Here is a 17,563-nt window from a genome sequence, read left to right as displayed (position 1 = left end):
TTTGTTATCACGTGTGTGTGTACTGGGGCAGGGCCACACACACACACCTGCCCCTCACAGATTTCACCTTCCCGAACCTTCTGTCATCACATGTGTGTATACTGGAGCAGGGACACATGCATATCCAACCCTCACAGATTTCACCTTTTAGAATCTTCTGTCACCACATATGTTTACTGGAGCAGGGTCACATCCACATCAGCCCCTCACAGACTTCACCTTCTAGAACCTTCTATCATTACGTATGTGTACTGGAGCGAGGCCACATGGATATCCAATCCTCACAAAATTTTACCTTCCAGAACCTCTGTCATCACAGGTGTACTGGAGTATGACCACACATGGCTGCCCCTCACACATTCCAGCTTCAATCTTCTATTGTGTGCCCCCCCTAGATTCCAGGTTCCAGAATATTCTGTCATGTGTGTGCTGGAACACCACCACCCACATGTGTGCCCCTCACAGATTCCAGCTTCCAGCTTCCAGAATCTTCTGTAGTGTGTGCTAGAGCACTGCCATGTACACATGTGCCTCCCACAGATTCTCACTTACAGAAGACTGCAAATCATCTTCGTTATGACCCAGTGCCTGGCACAGGGCCTGGTAGAGTGCTCGTTACTACTCATGAGGGTGTCCAGCATCAACAGGAGTGAAAAGACTGTGTGTCTGAAGACAAAACACTGAAGAGTCAATGTTCCGAACGTCAGAATCCTCTGCGCTAGCTGCAAAGCCCCATACGGTGATAAACCATAGAGGACACCATGCACTCAGCCCTGGGCTCTTGTGAGCTCCGTCTTCATTCACTAGGCCATTCCCTCACAATTCACAAAAAGCTCTCCTCCACCATTTTCCTTACTGCAAGTAGTCATCTTGTTTTTGTTTGTTTTTTTGAGACAACCGCTCTGCACTCTGTTGCCCAGCCTGGAGTCCAGTGGTGTGATCTTAGCTCATTGCAACCTTCGCCTCCCAGGTTCAAGAGATTCTTCTGCCTCGGCCTCCTGAGAAGCTGGGACTACAGGCATGTACCACCATCCCTGGCTAATTTTTTTGTATTTTTAGTAGAGATGGGATTTCACTCTGTTGGTCAGGCTGGTCTCAAACTCCTGACTTCAAATGATCTGCCGCCTCAGCCTCCCAAAGTGCTGGGATTACAGGCGTGAACGTCCGCGCCCAGCCAGTTATCTTAAATTCTCAATAGTCACATCAGAATACTATCACTACCTTAAGTTTAGAAAACTCAAAGCTTGAGAACTGAGAATTCTTTGGGTTTACTAAGGCACTAAAATTTTTGTAGTCAGTCACCAAAGGCTTTGAGAAAAGTAGCAAAATCTATAGGAACAAAATCTGTGACATAACACATGCAAGGCTCTGGAGCCTGGCAGAATCTAGCAGCTTTAAAAGAATTATTTAAAAGAATTTCAATTAAATATGTAGTTACCCTCAGTATCCTTGGGGGGCTGGTTCCTGGGCTCCCTGCAGATACCCAGATCCACGGCTGTCCGAGTCCTTTATATAAAACGGCTCTGTATGTGCACATGACCTAAGCACACTTTCCTTTCCACTTTCAATCACCTGTAGATTACTTATAACACCTACTATAATGGAAATGCTACATAAAGCTGTTACACTGTTTTGGTATTTATTCGTGACATTTTTTATTGTATTGTTATTTTAGATTTTTCTCAAATATTTCTGATCCACAGTTGGTTGAATCCATGGACACAGAACCCATGGATACAGAAGGTCGACTGTGTACATACGTATATATATAAGCACACACGTGTATATATAAAATATATAAAAACTGACAGTGGTTTTTGTTTGTTTTTGTGTGTGTCTTTTCTGTGTTGTTTTTTTTTGACATAGGGTCTCTTGCCCAGGCCAGAGTGCAGCGGTGTAATCAAAGCTCACTGTTTTTGTGTGTGTCTTTTCTGTGTTTCTTTTTTTGAGATAGGGTCTCTTGCCCAGGCCAGAGTGCAGCGGTGTAATCAAAGCTCACTGTTTTTGTGTGTGTCTTTTCTGTGTTGTTTTTTTTTTGAGATAGGGTCTCTTGCCCAGGCCAGAGTGCAGCGGTGTAATCAAAGCTCACTGTTTTTGTGTGTGTCTTTTCTGTGTTGTTTTTTTTTGAGATAGGGTCTCTTGCCCAGGCCAGAGTGCAGCGGTGTAATCAAAGCTCACTGTTTTTGTGTGTGTCTTTTCTGTGTTTCTTTTTTTGAGATAGGGTCTCTTGCCCAGGCCAGAGTGCAGCGGTGTAATCAAAGCTCACTGTTTTTGTGTGTGTCTTTTCTGTGTTGTTTTTTTTTGAGATAGGGTCTCTTGCCCAGGCCAGAGTGCAGCGGTGTAATCAAAGCTCACTGTTTTTGTGTGTGTCTTTTCTGTGTTGTTTTTTTTTGAGATAGGGTCTCTTGCCCAGGCCAGAGTGCAGCGGTGTAATCAAAGCTCACTGTTTTTGTGTGTGTCTTTTCTGTGTTTCTTTTTTTGAGATAGGGTCTCTTGCCCAGGCCAGAGTGCAGCTGTGTAATCAAAGCTCACTGTTTTTGTGTGTGTCTTTTCTGTGTTGTTTTTTTTTGAGATAGGGTCTCTTGCCCAGGCCAGAGTACAGTGGTGTAATCAAAGCTCACTGTTTTTGTGTGTGTCTTTTCTGTGTTTCTTTTTTTGAGATAGGGTCTCTTGCCCAGGCCAGAGTGCAGCGGTGTAATCAAAGCTCACTGTTTTTGTGTGTGTCTTTTCTGTGTTGTTTTTTTTGAGATAGGGTCTCTTGCCCAGGCCAGAGTGCAGCGGTGTAATCAAAGCTCACTGTAATCCTGAACTCCCAGGCTCAGGTGGTCCTCCCACCTCGGCCTCCCGAGTGGCTGGTACTACAGATGTGTGCCACTATGCCTAGTTAATTTTTGTATTTTTTGTAGAGATGAAGTTTGGCCATGTTGCTGGTCTTGAGCTCCTGGGCTCAGGTGATCTGCCTACCTTGGCCTCCCAAAGTGCTGGGATTTCAGGTGTGAGCCACCACGCCTGGCCTGACAGTGTTCTGTATCACTCATTTGCATTATGGAATAGTGAGTCTGCGGATAAATTATATTTAGATATTTGAGTCCTATGTCATTCATTTATTAATTCTAAACATTTCAGAATCAAATCCAAGATGGAAATAGGAAGAACAAGCCACTGTGCTTGACTTAGACACCCAGCCTAAACTGATGGTGATATATTGTCATTACATCCTTTAGTTCTGATCAAATTAGACCTTGACGGGGGAGAAATGCTGAATCCTCATGCCCTACCAAACAAGAATCTATCAGCTTTATAAGAATTTCAATGTTTTAGACACAGGGTTTTCTTACAGCATTTATCAGTATTTCAACTAGTACAAAACAGAACTGGCTAGACAGACTGGCCCTGAGCTATATTAATTTAGGCCATAATTTTCTGTTATTGGGGTCTGCTGGCTTTATGCAGTTGACATGAGCAGGGTTAGGAGTAAATACTTAGATAACCCTTTCTTCACTCTACGCAAACAGCATCCTAAACCTTTAGAGAATGTGCAAACTCTGAAATAAAGTCTTGGTCTCTGAGTCTATCCTCCTGGAGGCCAGGCTCCAACCACACCTGGGGAGGAACTGCTGGAGGCACCTGTGTCGGCACATCCTGCAGGAGGCGCTGTCCCCACACCTGGCTCCAGGAGAAGTTCAGATAGAACCCCTGAGAAATCCAACACCGCTTTCCCCTGAGGACTGGAGACAGAAAGACTCATTGCTTTCCTTTCCTTTCATTTTTCTTTAAAGAACTTTTAATAAAAAAATAAAAATACAAGGTAACTGTTAACCTATTTCTCTAAACACACTAATGATCCCAGGCACATGACCTGACGGGACGTATTAATAGTTTAGTCACTATTTACCACCTTTTTTAGGGCATCGATATGAGTGAGCGCTTGTGCTTTCCTTTCAAGGGCTACATTTTCTGCCACAGCTGAGCGAGTCCTGAAGCCCGGCGCTTCCAGGTAGGGGAGCAGGCAATGCAAAGGGCAGGCCACAGCCTTCCTGCAGCACACACCTCTGCACTCCACACTGACCTCACGCTGGAGAAACCTGGGGAAGTCACAGCCCTGCCCTGCATCCCAGAAGCCTAAACTCTTATGGAAATAATATCCACAAGGATGCTGACGGGGCCTCAGGTCACAGGGTCTGTCCTAAAATGAACCCGCACTTGGACCACCAGCTTCTCATTCGGTCACTTGCTCAGCAAGGGAACTCAGCAGCTAGGTCACTGGAGGGGCTCTTTCAAACCCATCATGGTTCCAACCTTCTTCTCTGGTAAGGTCTACCCAAATCACACCTGCCCCCGAACTCCTCCTGCCACCACCCAAACCATACACTCCCGAGGAGGCCTCCAGTATCGCCCCTTGTGGCTCCATCTACTTCCACAGCCACCCTGTGAGGCTCTGCACTGCTGATGACTGTGCCTCACTCACCCTCATTCGCTAGGCCCAACACAGATTGCTCCTCCTGCACGGGGTCCCCATCTGGGGATTTCCTGTCACCGTGCTCACACAGCCCATGTGGCACCAGATGGGGCCAACCTCAGGGGACAGCAGGAACATGAGTTCCTCCTTGAGTTCTCAGGTGCAGCACAGTATCTTGACACCCGGCTGGGGTCCACGGTGTTCACACGCCCCAACACCTGGCTGGTGTCTACGGTGGTCACACACCAAACGTCTGTACTGGTTACACTGCAGTGCACTTTCGATGGACTGATACCATCTACCCACCCAGACCCAAAGGCAGGAGTGATTCGTGATGCATATTTTTCCTCTCAAGGCTACCAGTGTCCTGGACACAAGAAATGTGCATGACATGACCCATTCGTGTGAATGGTTGAACATTTGAAATTTTATATAAAGTATCCTGTAAACAACGTGATGAGTCATAAAACATAGGAAGAATCTACGTAAAAACAATTTTAAAAAAGAGTTTAACATGAAGAACATTTTGACATCAAAATGGCAATCAAGTGAAAAACATTTTTAAAACATGTTCTTCAAAAACAGAAAGAAAGTGTTAGGCAAATAACTACGCTCGGTCCCCATGTTTCTGGTCACTAGTGAAACAACCTTATTCAAAAATAGAAAGCAGCAAGATATGTGTGTACAAACATATTACTTCAGGTTTTTAAGTATTAAAAGAGGCTGTGGGCGGTGGCTCACACCTGTAATCTTGGCACTTTGGGAGGCTGAGGAGGGCAGATCACGAGGTCAGGAGTTTGAGACCAGTCTGGCCAACATAGTCAAATGCTGTCTCTACTAAAAATACAAAAAAATTAGCCAGGGGTGGTGGCGCTCGCCTGTAGTCCTAGCCACTCCGGAGGCTGAGGCAGGAGAACTTGAACCCTGGAGGCAGAGGTTGCATCGAGCCAAGACCACGCCACTGCACTCCAGCCTGGATGACAGAGCGAGACTCTGTCTCAAAAATAAATTAATTAATTAAAATGTGAAAAAAAGTATTCAAAGAAAGAAAAAAATAAGTGCTTGCAGACAGTATCTACTGAGTCATAATATCTATGGAGCTTTCTTTCCTTAAGAAGCAGAAAGCCTAAAAGATTTAAAATTAAGAAAATTGCATTCAACTACAATGAGTTTGTAACTGAATGTGGATGCTGCAATCCAGTCTGCTGATGAGTTTAAGGCACTGCCCACGACATTCTAACCAGTAATGAAGTGTGGGAGGTACCTGTCATCTTCTGCTGATGTGTGCACAAGCAGCACATGAACACTTACCTTTAAGAGCATCCAGGAAATGCAGGTAAAGGGAGTGCTCATCTCCAGGAGCAAGGTGGTCATAGCCAGATAGTGGCCAGCTTGGAGACTGACTGAGCAGCCAAGAAACCCGAGGAAGGCAAAGAGATGGTGGACAGCCAGAAACAGGTCAAATGTTCGGAAGGCCAAGCTGGACAGGTGGACTGCGACGTTTTCAAAGAAAAAGAAGCCCGTTGCCGTCGTGATGTGAAACCAGCACCAGTTCTGCTGGCCACGTGCCTTGTCGGCATGGAGCACAGGGTCCCCCAGCAGAGCCCACAGGCCTGCAGCCGTGCTCTGAACACCGAACACTGCACGCGTGGCCGCCAGGTCCCAGAAGACCTTCTCTCTGGCCACCAAAGAACGGTACGTGGCATTCAGGGAGGACGACAGCTGGTGGCAGACCACAAAGACACCCAGGTAGAAGACAAAGCCAGCGACCACCAGCGTGGAGCGGATCCCCCAGGAGGCATAGTCCAGGTCAAAAACGCTCTCTGATGTGCCCCCGTTGCTCACAGGATTCATCATCCTCAGCTGTATTCTGAAGGAGTCCTGGGGCCAGCACAGCCCGGGCCCTACACAATCTTGTCCAAGAAAACGACGTCAGTGAAGTGATCCCTGGCACTGTCAGGTATCCATCTTCAATCTAAAGAAAAGAAGATCATTCATGTCATGTTGACTAAACAGAAGCAAGGACACATCACTCCCCCAGGCACGCGCAAACATTATAATACAAAAGGTTTCCTTTAATTCTGTACCTTATTCTTAATGCATTTAAAGGACGCATAAACATAGCAAGGGAACATCCACTGACAGTACAGGAGGAAAGAAAATGAAACGAAAGCTAGAGCGGCCCAGCAGTAAACAGGAGGCAGGAGCGCTGCTGGCAGGAACAGAAGATCCTATGCTCCTCCTGTGGGTACCCCACGAGCAAGATGCCCACTTTTACAGCAGTCCTGATCAGTCACACAATTCAGACATCACAGGATAAAACATACTTAAGTCATTCCGCAGGGATACACTTTGTTACAGCGCTGAACTTCCAGACCCCAATAAAAGAACACATCTTGGTGCTGCGAGGTCTGTGGCAAAGCTCTTTATGGACAATACTGGGTTTCGAGCAGTCCCCAGGTATGCCCGGGTTCAAATCCCTGCTCTGCCATACCCTAGTCACAGGACCCTCAGACTTTTCCAGGGCTCAGTTTCCTCCTGTAAAAGCGCACAGTGAACGCTGGAGGGGTGATGGATGTCGTGACCTGGAGCAGCGCCTGGTGCACCACGGGCCTCATAACTCGTATTCAGTGTCCTGGTCACCACCAGTCACTGTCATTCAGACGCTGTTATATAAAATGTCCTTAAAAAGAGTGGAGAAAACACAAGTCCTCAGGTCCCGTCTGTTAACTTGCAAATGGTCTGAACTGTTTTCAGTATCTCCTCTGAAATGAGTGCCCCGGAGCCGATCTGAGAAGGATGCTCCCATGCAGGCCCACTGCTCGGCCCACCTTCACACAGACCCCATTAACAGCTGAAGGGCTCTAGCCTGCTAAACCCACTGAGAGCCGTTCTGTTCACGTGGTTCCGAATGGTCTTCCCCAGGCTCTGAGAACTACCTGTTGGATGAAGCCCAGGCCCCATGCTGGACTAGGGCATCTTAACGGTCTTCCCCAGCTCTCAAAATCAAGAGGGCAATTCTTCTCAACCCTGAAAAACATTACCTTCAGGGACAGTACACAATGATTAAGTGACCCAAGGCCACAGATAGAGTTTATCAGAACCTTGTTTGGAAACCTCATTTTCTCCTAGTCACAGTGTCTGCCTCCAGGCAGGAAAAACATTGTGAACTAAATGGGTGTATTTGCCTATTCAAAAACGAGTTCAACCAAAATAAATCAGTAACTGCCATCAGAGAGTACTACAAACAGCTCTACTCACATAAACCAGTAAACCAGGAAGAAATGGATAAATTCCTAGCTGCTTGTACTCTACCAAGACTAAACCAGGGGGAAGCTGAAACCCTGAATAGACAATAACAAGGGCGGAAGTAGAGGCAGCAATCAATAGCGTACCAGCCAAAAAACGTCCGGGTCCAGACGGGTTCACAGCCGAATTCTACCAGACGTACAAAGAGGAGCTGGTTCCATTCCTTCTGAAACTGTATCAAACAATACAAAAGGAGGGAATCCTCCCTAACTCACTTTATGAGACCAACATCATCCTGATACCAAAACCAGGCAGAGACTCAACTGAAAAAGAAAACTTCAGGCCAATATTCATGATGAACAGCGACACAAAAATCTTCAATAAAATACTGACAAACAGATGGCAACCGCACATCAAGAAGCTTATCCATCACGACCAAGTAGGATTCATCCTAGGGATGCAAGGCTGGTTCAACATACGCAAATCCATAAATGTAATCCATCACATAAACGGAACCAAAGACAAAAACCACATGATTATCTCAATAGATGCAGAGGCCTTCAATAAAATTCAACAGCGCTTCATGCCAAAAACTCTCAATAAAGTAGGTATTGATGGAACGTATCATAAAATGATAAAACTATATATGACAAACCTACAGCCAATATCATACTGAACAGGCAAAAGCTGGAAGAATTCCCTTTGAAATCAGGCACTAGACAAGGATGCCCTCTCTTACCACTGCTATGCAACATAGTATTGGCAGTTCTAGCCAGAGCAATCAGGCAAGAAAAGGAAATAAAAGGTATGCAAATAGGAAAGGAGGAAGTCAAACTGTCTCTATTTGCAGATGACTGATTATATATCTAGAAGACCCCATCATCTCAGCCCAAAATCTTCTCAAACTGATAAGCAACTTCAGCAAAGTCTCAGGATATAAAATCAATGATCAAAAATCACAAGCATTTCTATACACCAATAACAGACTTAAAGAGAGCCAAATCAAGAATGAACTGCCATTCACAATTGCTACAAAGAGAATAAAATACCTAAGAATACAACTAACAAAGGATGTAAAGGACCTCTTCAAGGAGAACTACAAACCACTGCTCAACGAAATAAGAGAGGACACAAACAGATGGAGAAACATTCCATGCTCATGGTTAGGAAGAATCAATATCGTGAAAATGGCCATACTGCCCAAAGTAATCTATAGATTCAATGCTATCCCCATCAAGCTACCAGCGACCTTCTTCACCAAACTGGAAAAAAACACTTTAAACTTCATATGGAATCACAAAGACCCTGCATAGCCAATACAATCCTGAGCAAAAAGAACAAAGCCGGAGGCATCACACTGCTGGACTTCAAACTATACTACAAGGCCACAGTAATCAAAACAGCATGGAACTGGTACCAAAACAGAGACATAGACCAATGGAACAGAACAGAGACCCCAGAAGAAACACCACACATCTACAGCCTTCTGATCTTTGACAAACCCGGCAAAAACAAGCAACGGAGAAAGGACTCTTTGTTTAAGAAATGGTGTTGGGAAAACTGGCTAGCCATGTGCAGAAAGCAGAAACTGGACCCCTACCTGTCACCTTACACTAAAATTAACTCCAGATGGATCAAAGATTTAAACATAAAACCTAACACCATAAAAACACTAGAAGAAAACATAGGCAAAACCATCCAGGACATAGGTATAGGCAAGGACTTCATGACTAAAACACCAAAAGCAATGGCAATAAAAATCAGGATAGACGAATGGATCTAAACTCCAGAGCTTCTGTACAGCAAAAGAAACCATCATTAGAGTGAATCGGCAACCAACAGAATGTGAAAAAAATTTTGCAATCTACTCATCTGACAAAGGGCTAATATCCAGAACCTACAAAGAACTAAAACAGATATTGAAGAAAAAAACACACAACCCCATTCAAAAGTGGGCGAAGGATATGAACAGACACTTTTCAAAAGAAGACATATATGAGGCCAAGAAACATATGAAAAAATGCTCATCATCACTGGTCATTAGAGAAATGCAAATCAAAACCACACTGAGATACCATCTCACACCAGTTAGAATGGCAATCATTAAAAAATCTGGAGACAACAGATGCTGGAGAGGATGTGGAAAAATAGGAACACTCTTATACAGTTGGTGGGAGTGTAAATTAGTTCAGCCACTGTGGAAGACAGTGTGGCAATTTCTCAAGGATCTAGAAAAAGAAATTCCATTTGACCAAGCAATCCCACTACTGGGTATATACCCAAAGAACTATAAATCGTTCTATTATAAAGACACATGCACTTGTATGTTCATTGCAGCCCTGTGTACAATAGCAAAGACCTGGAACCAATCCAAATGCCCATCAATGATAGACTGGAAAAGAAAATGTGGTACATATACACCATGGAATACTACGCAGCCATAAAAAACGGTGAGTTCATGTCCTTTGTAGTGCCTTGGATGAATCTGGAAACCATCATTCTCAGCAAACTGACAAAAGAACAGAAAACCAAACACCACATATTCTCACTCACAGGTAGCTGTTGAACAATGAGAACACGAGGACGCAGGGAGAGGAGTATCATACACTGGGGGCAGTTGGGGGTGGTAGGGGAAAGACAGCAGTGGGTGGGGAGGGAGGGGAGGGCGGGGAGGGATAACATGGGGAGAAATGCGAGATATAGTATGCACCTAAAGTAAAATAAATCAAAGGCAAAATAGTACCAGTGTTTTTCTGTTTCTCCATTAACATTCCAGCTTTAACACAGGCTGGCTCTGTGCAAACACAAATCTGACGGGAGAAAGACAACACGGGCATTCATGTTTCTCCCTAGAGAAACGGCTCCCGTGTCACGCTGCCCCTGGTGCGTGTGTTCAGGGCACACAGGTGTGCTCTCTGGTGCTATGATGACGACTGAGAGGCTGCCACGCCCACAGCCAAAACCTGTGGCCCACACCGGTCATGTTACGTCAAGATTCCCGTGTACTTAACCATCTCCACACACAGCTATGCGAACTTGTACTCAAATCAGGTCGAACCCAGTAGTAAGGGAATGGCAAGAGCGCTCTGGTAACTCAGTGGGCAGCAAGGCATCTTCTAACCCCAGTGCACTTCACTGCAGCAGATCTCCCCCAAGTGCAGCCAGACGCCCAGAGGGGAGACCGCACACCAGCATTAAAGAAAAGCAGGACGGGCTGAGAGGAGACCACCCTCCAGCATTAAAGAAGACCAGGCTGGGCTGGGGGCAGACCGCACACCAGCATTAAAGAAAAGCAGGCTGGGTGGAAAGAACGGGTATCAAGCACGGAATAGCAATTCACTAAATTCACTAATTCATTTAACTGAACAACACTGTGAAAGGCTAAAATATGGACCCCTCCTAAAACTTCTTCTTGTACTTTTCCACGAGTCAGTCATGAGATCCGGGTTACAGGTCCCATCTTGTCACAGTTGCATCAATGTGCTCTTGGCCAAGACAGCTAACTTCTGTGGGGCCTTTGCCTTGAGACGGAAGGGTCCCTCACTCCGGAAGCTCTGCCCAGAGCAATGACTCAGATCTACCTCAGTGGAAGTGACGAGCCCAAGCGATGCTTCAGGAAGTCTTTGGTTCAGTCAAGGTGGGAGGGGCTCCAGGACACGAGAACCAAAGGACCAAGAATAACAGTTGGTTTAGTGGGTTCTGAACTTGGTTTCCCTATTTAGAAGCTAGAAAACAAGTCTCAGGCTGGGTGCAGTGGCTCATGCCTGTAATCTGAGCTACTTGGGAGGCTGAGGCAGGAGAATCGGTGGAACCCAGGAATCCGAGGGTACAGTAAGCCGAGATCACGCTACTGCACTCCAGCCTGGGCAACAGAGCAAGACTCCATCTCAAACAACAACAACAACAACAACAAAAAGAAAACAAGTTTCTTTCTTAACCACCCTGGATCCCAGTGCCTGACTACGGAAAAAGAAACACACAGAGCAATGGGAGATGAAGCACCTACTGCGAGCCAGACGTTAAACCAGTTTGTGTGATCTTCACCTGAAGAGCGAATAGCTTCCAGGTCTTCAAGCTTTCTAGATGTCTTTTTGGAGAGATTACTGTATCTACAGAAAGAATGGCAGAAGCAGAGCTGACAGTGGGCAAACCCTCCTGGCAGTCACAGAACAGATGCCAATTAGGGATTCAGAAACAACAGATCATAAAGACCAGAATGCTTACTACCCCTTCTAACCTTGTAACAAATCCCCTCTGATTCTTTGTGCAAACCTCCTGATTGTGTGTGGTCTGCACAGCAGTGTGCACAGGAACCTTCTGGGCAAGCTGGTGCTGCTCTGGTCTACCTTGGTCTCTGAGTTTGGTTAGTACCAGCCAGCATCCTCCAGCCAGTAGTGCATGAAGGAGGCGAACTCCTCAGCTGTCTCACTCATGAGGCAAGACCTGTCCCAGAGCCAGGGTACCAGGATCCAACCCAAGCAGCCGGTCTTCCTGGAGTCCTGCAGAGCTCTGCTGTCCACTTTTGCGGTGTCAGGGTTGTACTGAGAACAGCCGTGGTTCACCCCAAGTCACAAGGCAGGTACCCACAGAAGTGCAGCTAGGCCTCGTTCTGGCAGGCAGCACAGAAGGGGTATGGGAAGAGCTCAGGTTCTCCTTTTGCTTCTATTTCTGCTCCTAGACCCAACCACAACCCTCTCACTCTTGATGTGCAAAATGGGGCACTGGGGTTCCCACTGTTCCCTTGCTGTGTGCCTTCTTCATGTCACACCTGCCATGAGGCTCAAGCCAGAAGAAGGAATCCTCAAGCATAACATGCAGCTGGAAGTCACTGTTCCTTCCTGGGGTAAAACTGGAGGCCAAACCTAACGGACCCATCCTCTTCTTTCACTCGGGAAGGCTTGCAAGCCCCTCTGCACCAGCTCCTGTCATCTCTGCAGCAGAGGAAGTGGAGCCGGAGAAGAAACATCTCCTGGAAGGCCACCATCTCCTGACTCTGCAGAGCTTCATTTTCTTTGGGGAAAATGTATATAAAAAGCTAGTCTTATAAGATTCTGTGGTTTCAACTCTTCTGCGGCACTGGGCCATGCAGTTTTAAAAAATCTGAATGCAAACAAATCAGTAAGAGTGTTAGCGCTGTTGCTGTGGGGTGACGGGGAGCTGGGCTCGGTGGCCACTGGAACCCTTGGGCTGTGTCATGCATCTGTGCGCTCTTCCCGTTTACTGAGGGCTAAACTGCTATGATACCAGCATTTTTTTTTGTTTGGTTGAGATAATTTATCCAAACTTGGAAGTGAACTCAAAAAGGAGAAAGTGGTTGCATGCTTTTTTCCCTGCTAAGGCAAGCTCAGTGTTTTACAACCCCAACAATCGCTTGACCTTCTAGGAGAAGTAACAATTTACCACTGATTGTGGCCCACACATTTCACAATCTGCAAGTTAATTCTCCTTTCCATAAGAGGAAAGACAATCCCAAAGGCTGCAGTTTCATTGCACACAGGATATTCGCTCTTACAGAATCCAGCAATATTTTCTCAGCATTCCTTTTACCCACTCAGTAAGAAAATCCTATTTTGTGTATTTGATTTTGAACTGGCATTTCTATCCTCCTGGATCCTGGATTAATGGCTGAAATATAACCTGACAAGAGCTGTTTACATGAGAATTATACTTCTAAGATTTTGAAAATTATACATTGATGGTTTGCAAAAATGTTTTCCAAAATCAAAAGAAATACATGTTTAATAAACAAAATGTAGAAAACAGGAACAAGCATAAAAATACAAAAATTAAAACTTACAATCCTCTTACACAGCTCCAAGCACTATCACTAATTTTTGGTGCCTGCTGGGTCAACTGTTTATCTAGATATAAACTCTCCCCTTTTTCATAGAAGGGGATGAACGTATACAAACTGCTCCGTGGCCTGCTTCTCCTCTTTTAGCAACAGCTAATCCTCTTCTGCCACATCGCTGCATTACGGCTACCCCGTGTCCCACCAGGCTTTCATCCAGTTCCTTGTTATCCTAAGCCATTCTGTAGTGAACATCTCTGAGGCCACCTAGAGAACCTGTGCTCTTTCGTGAAAGCTGGATGCTCGGGAAGAACTTCCATAACTACAGCCTAGATGACGGCCAGTCTATTAATGCTGCTTCTGAAAGGCAGGCGCAGAGCCGTCCCAGCTCGGTAGGGAGCTGTGGCCATCTCATATTCCCTCAGTCACTCACACTTCCTTCACCATTGCTTTTTCCTCTCAAGACCTTCCTGAAAAGTTTTATGTAAATAAAAATCAAAATATGGGAGTGAGATCAGCGGGAACTGGATATCACAGATTTCACACAGAGGGTAAACTCAAACCGGAGTCAGACACAGCCGCCTGGCCCCAATATTTCGGAGAACAGTCACTTACAGCAGAACCTACACAGGCTGAGAAGTCCTTGGCTCTCCCTCCCACTATCCACAGCAACCCCAACGCAGAGCAGCTGGCGATGGGGCCCAGTGTCCGGGCAGCTCCCCCCGCCTGCTGACCTGACCCAGTGCTCGCCCTCACCCCCTACCCCCGCAACGCCTTGGTGACCTGACCCAGCGTCCGTCCCCCTCCTACAGGTGCTGAGTGACCCAGCGTCCCCCCCCGACAGGTGCTGAGTGACCCAGCGTCCCCCCCCCACAGGTGCTGAGTGATCCAGCGTCCCCCCGCCTACAGGTGCTGAGTGATCCAGCGTCCCCCCGCCTACAGGTGCTGAGTGACCCAGCGTCCTCCCCCCCTACAGGTGCTGAGTGACCCAGCGTCCCTCCCCCTCCTACAGGTGCTGAGTGACCCAGCGTCCCCCCCCCACAGGTGCTGAGTGACCCAGCGTCCCTCCCCCTCCTACAGGTGCTGGCTGACCCAGCGTCCGTCCCCTCCTACAGCTGCTGGCTGACCCAGCGTCCGTCCCCCTCCTACAGGTGCTGAGTGACCCAGCGTCCGTCCCCCTCCTACAGGTGCTGAGTGACCCAGCGTCCGTCCCCCTCCTACAGGTGCTGAGTGACCCAGCGTCCGTCCCCCTCCTACAGGTGCTGAGTGACCCAGCGTCCGTCCCCCTCCTACAGGTGCTGAGTGATCCAGCGTCCCCCCCCCTACAGGTGCTGAGTGACCCAGCGTCCTCCCCCCCTACAGGTGCTGAGTGACCCAGCGTCCGTCCCCTCCTACAGGTGCTGAGTGACCCAGCGTCCCTCCCCCTCCTACAGGTGCTGAGTGACCCAGCGTCCCCCCCCCACAGGTGCTGAGTGACCCAGCGTCCCTCCCCCTCCTACAGGTGCTGGCTGACCCAGCGTCCGTCCCCTCCTACAGCTGCTGGCTGACCCAGCGTCCGTCCCCCTCCTACAGGTGCTGAGTGACCCAGCGTCCGTCCCCCTCCTACAGGTGCTGAGTGACCCAGCGTCCGTCCCCCTCCTACAGGTGCTGAGTGACCCAGCGTCCCCCCCCTTACAGGTGCTGACTGACCCAGCGTCCGTCCCCTCCTACAGCTGCTGGCTGACCCAGCGTCCCTCCGCCTCCCACACCCTGGTGAGCAGCTCCGTGTCCTCTTCCTCCCCAGCTAACTCCGTGACCAGTGGAGGCCACAACCACGTGACACCCGCTGTCGTCCACAGCAGCTCCGACCGCACCTAAGTGGCTGCGCAGGAGCCCTCTCCCAGCCTCAGGGGCACACAGGTGAGCTGACCATACCTGCCCAGCCGGTATGCGGGGATCGAGGTCAGGGGCGACGGCGCCACCTCCGCCTCCGCCTCCACCTGTCCCCTCCCTCCGTCCGGCACCTGCGCCGCTCAAGGGCTCCAAAGTCAGAGTCGGCGTTAGGAGCCCCCAATGCCCACCGCGCACCCGCGCGGACAAAACCCCGGGCTGCGGGGCTCGAACGCCTCTCACCCCGGGAACGGCCCAGGCCGGGGTGCCGCACGCCCACCAGAAGGCAGGGCTGGGACCGCAGACGCTAGGAGCCACCCTGGCCCCTCACCCGGGCTCCCCCTGACGTGGGCTACCGCGCGCTCACCCGGGCTGCCCCTCACGTGGGTTCCTGGCCTCTCACCCGGGCTCCCGGCACTCTTCGGCCCCCTCGCCCCGGCTCCCCGCTCTCGGTGCCGCCCCGCCCCTGCAGGACTCCGGGTAGTCACAGATCACACTGCAGCCGAGTCTAGACTCTCCGGCCTCAACCAAGGGGCACGCACGCACGCACGCAAGCGCTCTGCCCTTCGGGGGCGTGGCTATGAGAGGCCCCGCCTAGGCCTACCGAGGAGGGGGCCGGGGGAGAGGGGGGCGGGGCCACGGCCGGGCTGATCTCGTCAGGCGTAAGGGGCGGGGCTGGGCTAAATAGCGGCGTGAGTGAGGCGAGAGGCGGGGCCGGGCTGACGCACGGCGGGCGCGAGGGGCGGGTCCACGGCCGGCTGAACCGCGGCGGGCGCGAGGGGCGGGGCCGGGCTGAACTACGGCGGGCGCCGGGGAATCGCGCTGCAGCCGACGGGGCGGAGGACACCCGAAAGCTGTCGCTGCCCACGCCAGGCTGCGGCTAAGTCGCCCTCCGGGTGTGCACGGAGCCGGAGCCGGAGCCGCCCAGAGCCCCGGAGGCGCGCGCTGGGGTCGCAAGGCCGGGCCGTCTCCTCGAGCCCCGGGTCTCCAGGTCTTGACCTCGGGCATCCCCGGCCCGGCTGCGCCCACGCGCTGAGTGTTGTCTGTGGGAGTTTCAGCCGTTCGCTCAGGTCGTTATTGGAGTTATGTATGTCTCCTCTAGTGTGTTCGGTTCCCTCTTTAGAACCCACACCCAGGGAAGAACCTACCACTTAACAGGTGCTCCATGTACGTTTGTTGAAAACCTGATAGCAGGTGATCGATACAGAGCATCTGTACTAGGGGTGCCCGCCCGGGCTGGCGGGGGCGGCGTCGGGGCTGTCAGCTGAGGGTGTGGTCGGCCTGGGACCCGGGCTCTTCTCCTTTCATGTGCCATGAACAGAACTGCCTTATCTCCCCCTCACGACTGTTTTGGGGATTAAATAGGACGTTTAAATCACCAACACTTCTTGAAATAAACGTTTCGAAATCATTATAGCTCTACAGTACGTGTGGGAAAACGTTAACATTCACGTTCAAGCTTATTTTTCTGCTGGTTCATTTAGGTTTGTTGAAACCTCGAGTCCCTAGGGTTGTCTAAGAACTTCGGTAAATGTGTGTGGAGGCCTCCCCGGGGGGCCAGAAAACAGCCAGAAGCCTTCGTGGTGTTAGGGGAACAGGAGCATACCGGCCACACCGTTTTAAAATCAACTCCACCTAGGCCGGCGCCGGGGCTCACACCTGTAATACCAGCATTCTGGGAAGCCAAGGCGGGTGGATCACCTGAGGTCAGGAGTTGGAGACCAGCCTGGCCAACATGGTGAAACCTCGTCTCTACTAAAAATAAAAAAAGAAATGAGTCGGGCTTGGTGGTGGGTGTACACCTCGTTTCTACTAAAAATACAAAAAGAAATGAGCTGGGTGGTGGCAACTGTAGTCCCAGCTATTGAGAAGGCTGAGGCAGGAGAATCGTTTGAACCAGGAGTCGTAGGTTCCAGTGGGCTGAAATCACACCACTGCTTGCAAGCCTGGCTGGTCAGAGTAAAACTCCGTCTCAAAAAAAAAAAAAAAATAACTCCACCTTAAAACGAGTGAAACCACCATTGCAGCATTATAACTGAGACAGGGAGAGATCTGACCTAACCAACTCCATCCTGCTTCTAACGTCCAAGGGTTCTTGTTCATTCCTGGGTGTAGGCCTAACTAACTTTGGGAGAAACTTAGCTTATAGTTTCTGGAAACAAATCACTTTCTCGCTTGGGGACTAGACTGCCTTT

General features: G+C 49.1%; 1 protein-coding gene across 4 annotated transcripts in view; it reads right to left on the bottom strand.

Moving 5' to 3' along the window:
- Positions 1 to 17,563, bottom strand: part of CLN8 (CLN8 transmembrane ER and ERGIC protein) — a 31,618-nt gene that overhangs the window by 6,799 nt on the left and 7,256 nt on the right. The window contains exons 1-2 of one of the 4 annotated variants that reach the window (XM_054243659.2): positions 15,700 to 15,897; positions 5,771 to 6,434 (exon numbers count right to left, since the gene is read on the bottom strand). In XM_054243659.2, coding sequence (XP_054099634.1) covers positions 5,771 to 6,316 — 546 coding nt within the window. In that variant the 5' untranslated portion in view covers positions 6,317 to 6,434; positions 15,700 to 15,897. Of the gene's footprint in view, positions 1 to 5,770; positions 6,435 to 15,699; positions 15,898 to 17,563 lie in introns of those variants that run through there. The other 3 variants (XM_008978998.5, XM_008978999.5, XM_078347022.1) reach the window with 3 other exon arrangements.

Source organism: Callithrix jacchus, chromosome 13 (genome assembly GCF_049354715.1).
Source record: "Callithrix jacchus isolate 240 chromosome 13, calJac240_pri, whole genome shotgun sequence".
NCBI classification, from domain to species: Eukaryota; Metazoa; Chordata; class Mammalia; order Primates; family Cebidae; genus Callithrix; species Callithrix jacchus.
Note: the sequence above shows the minus strand (reverse complement) of the source record. Positions and strands in the feature narration are given on the sequence as shown.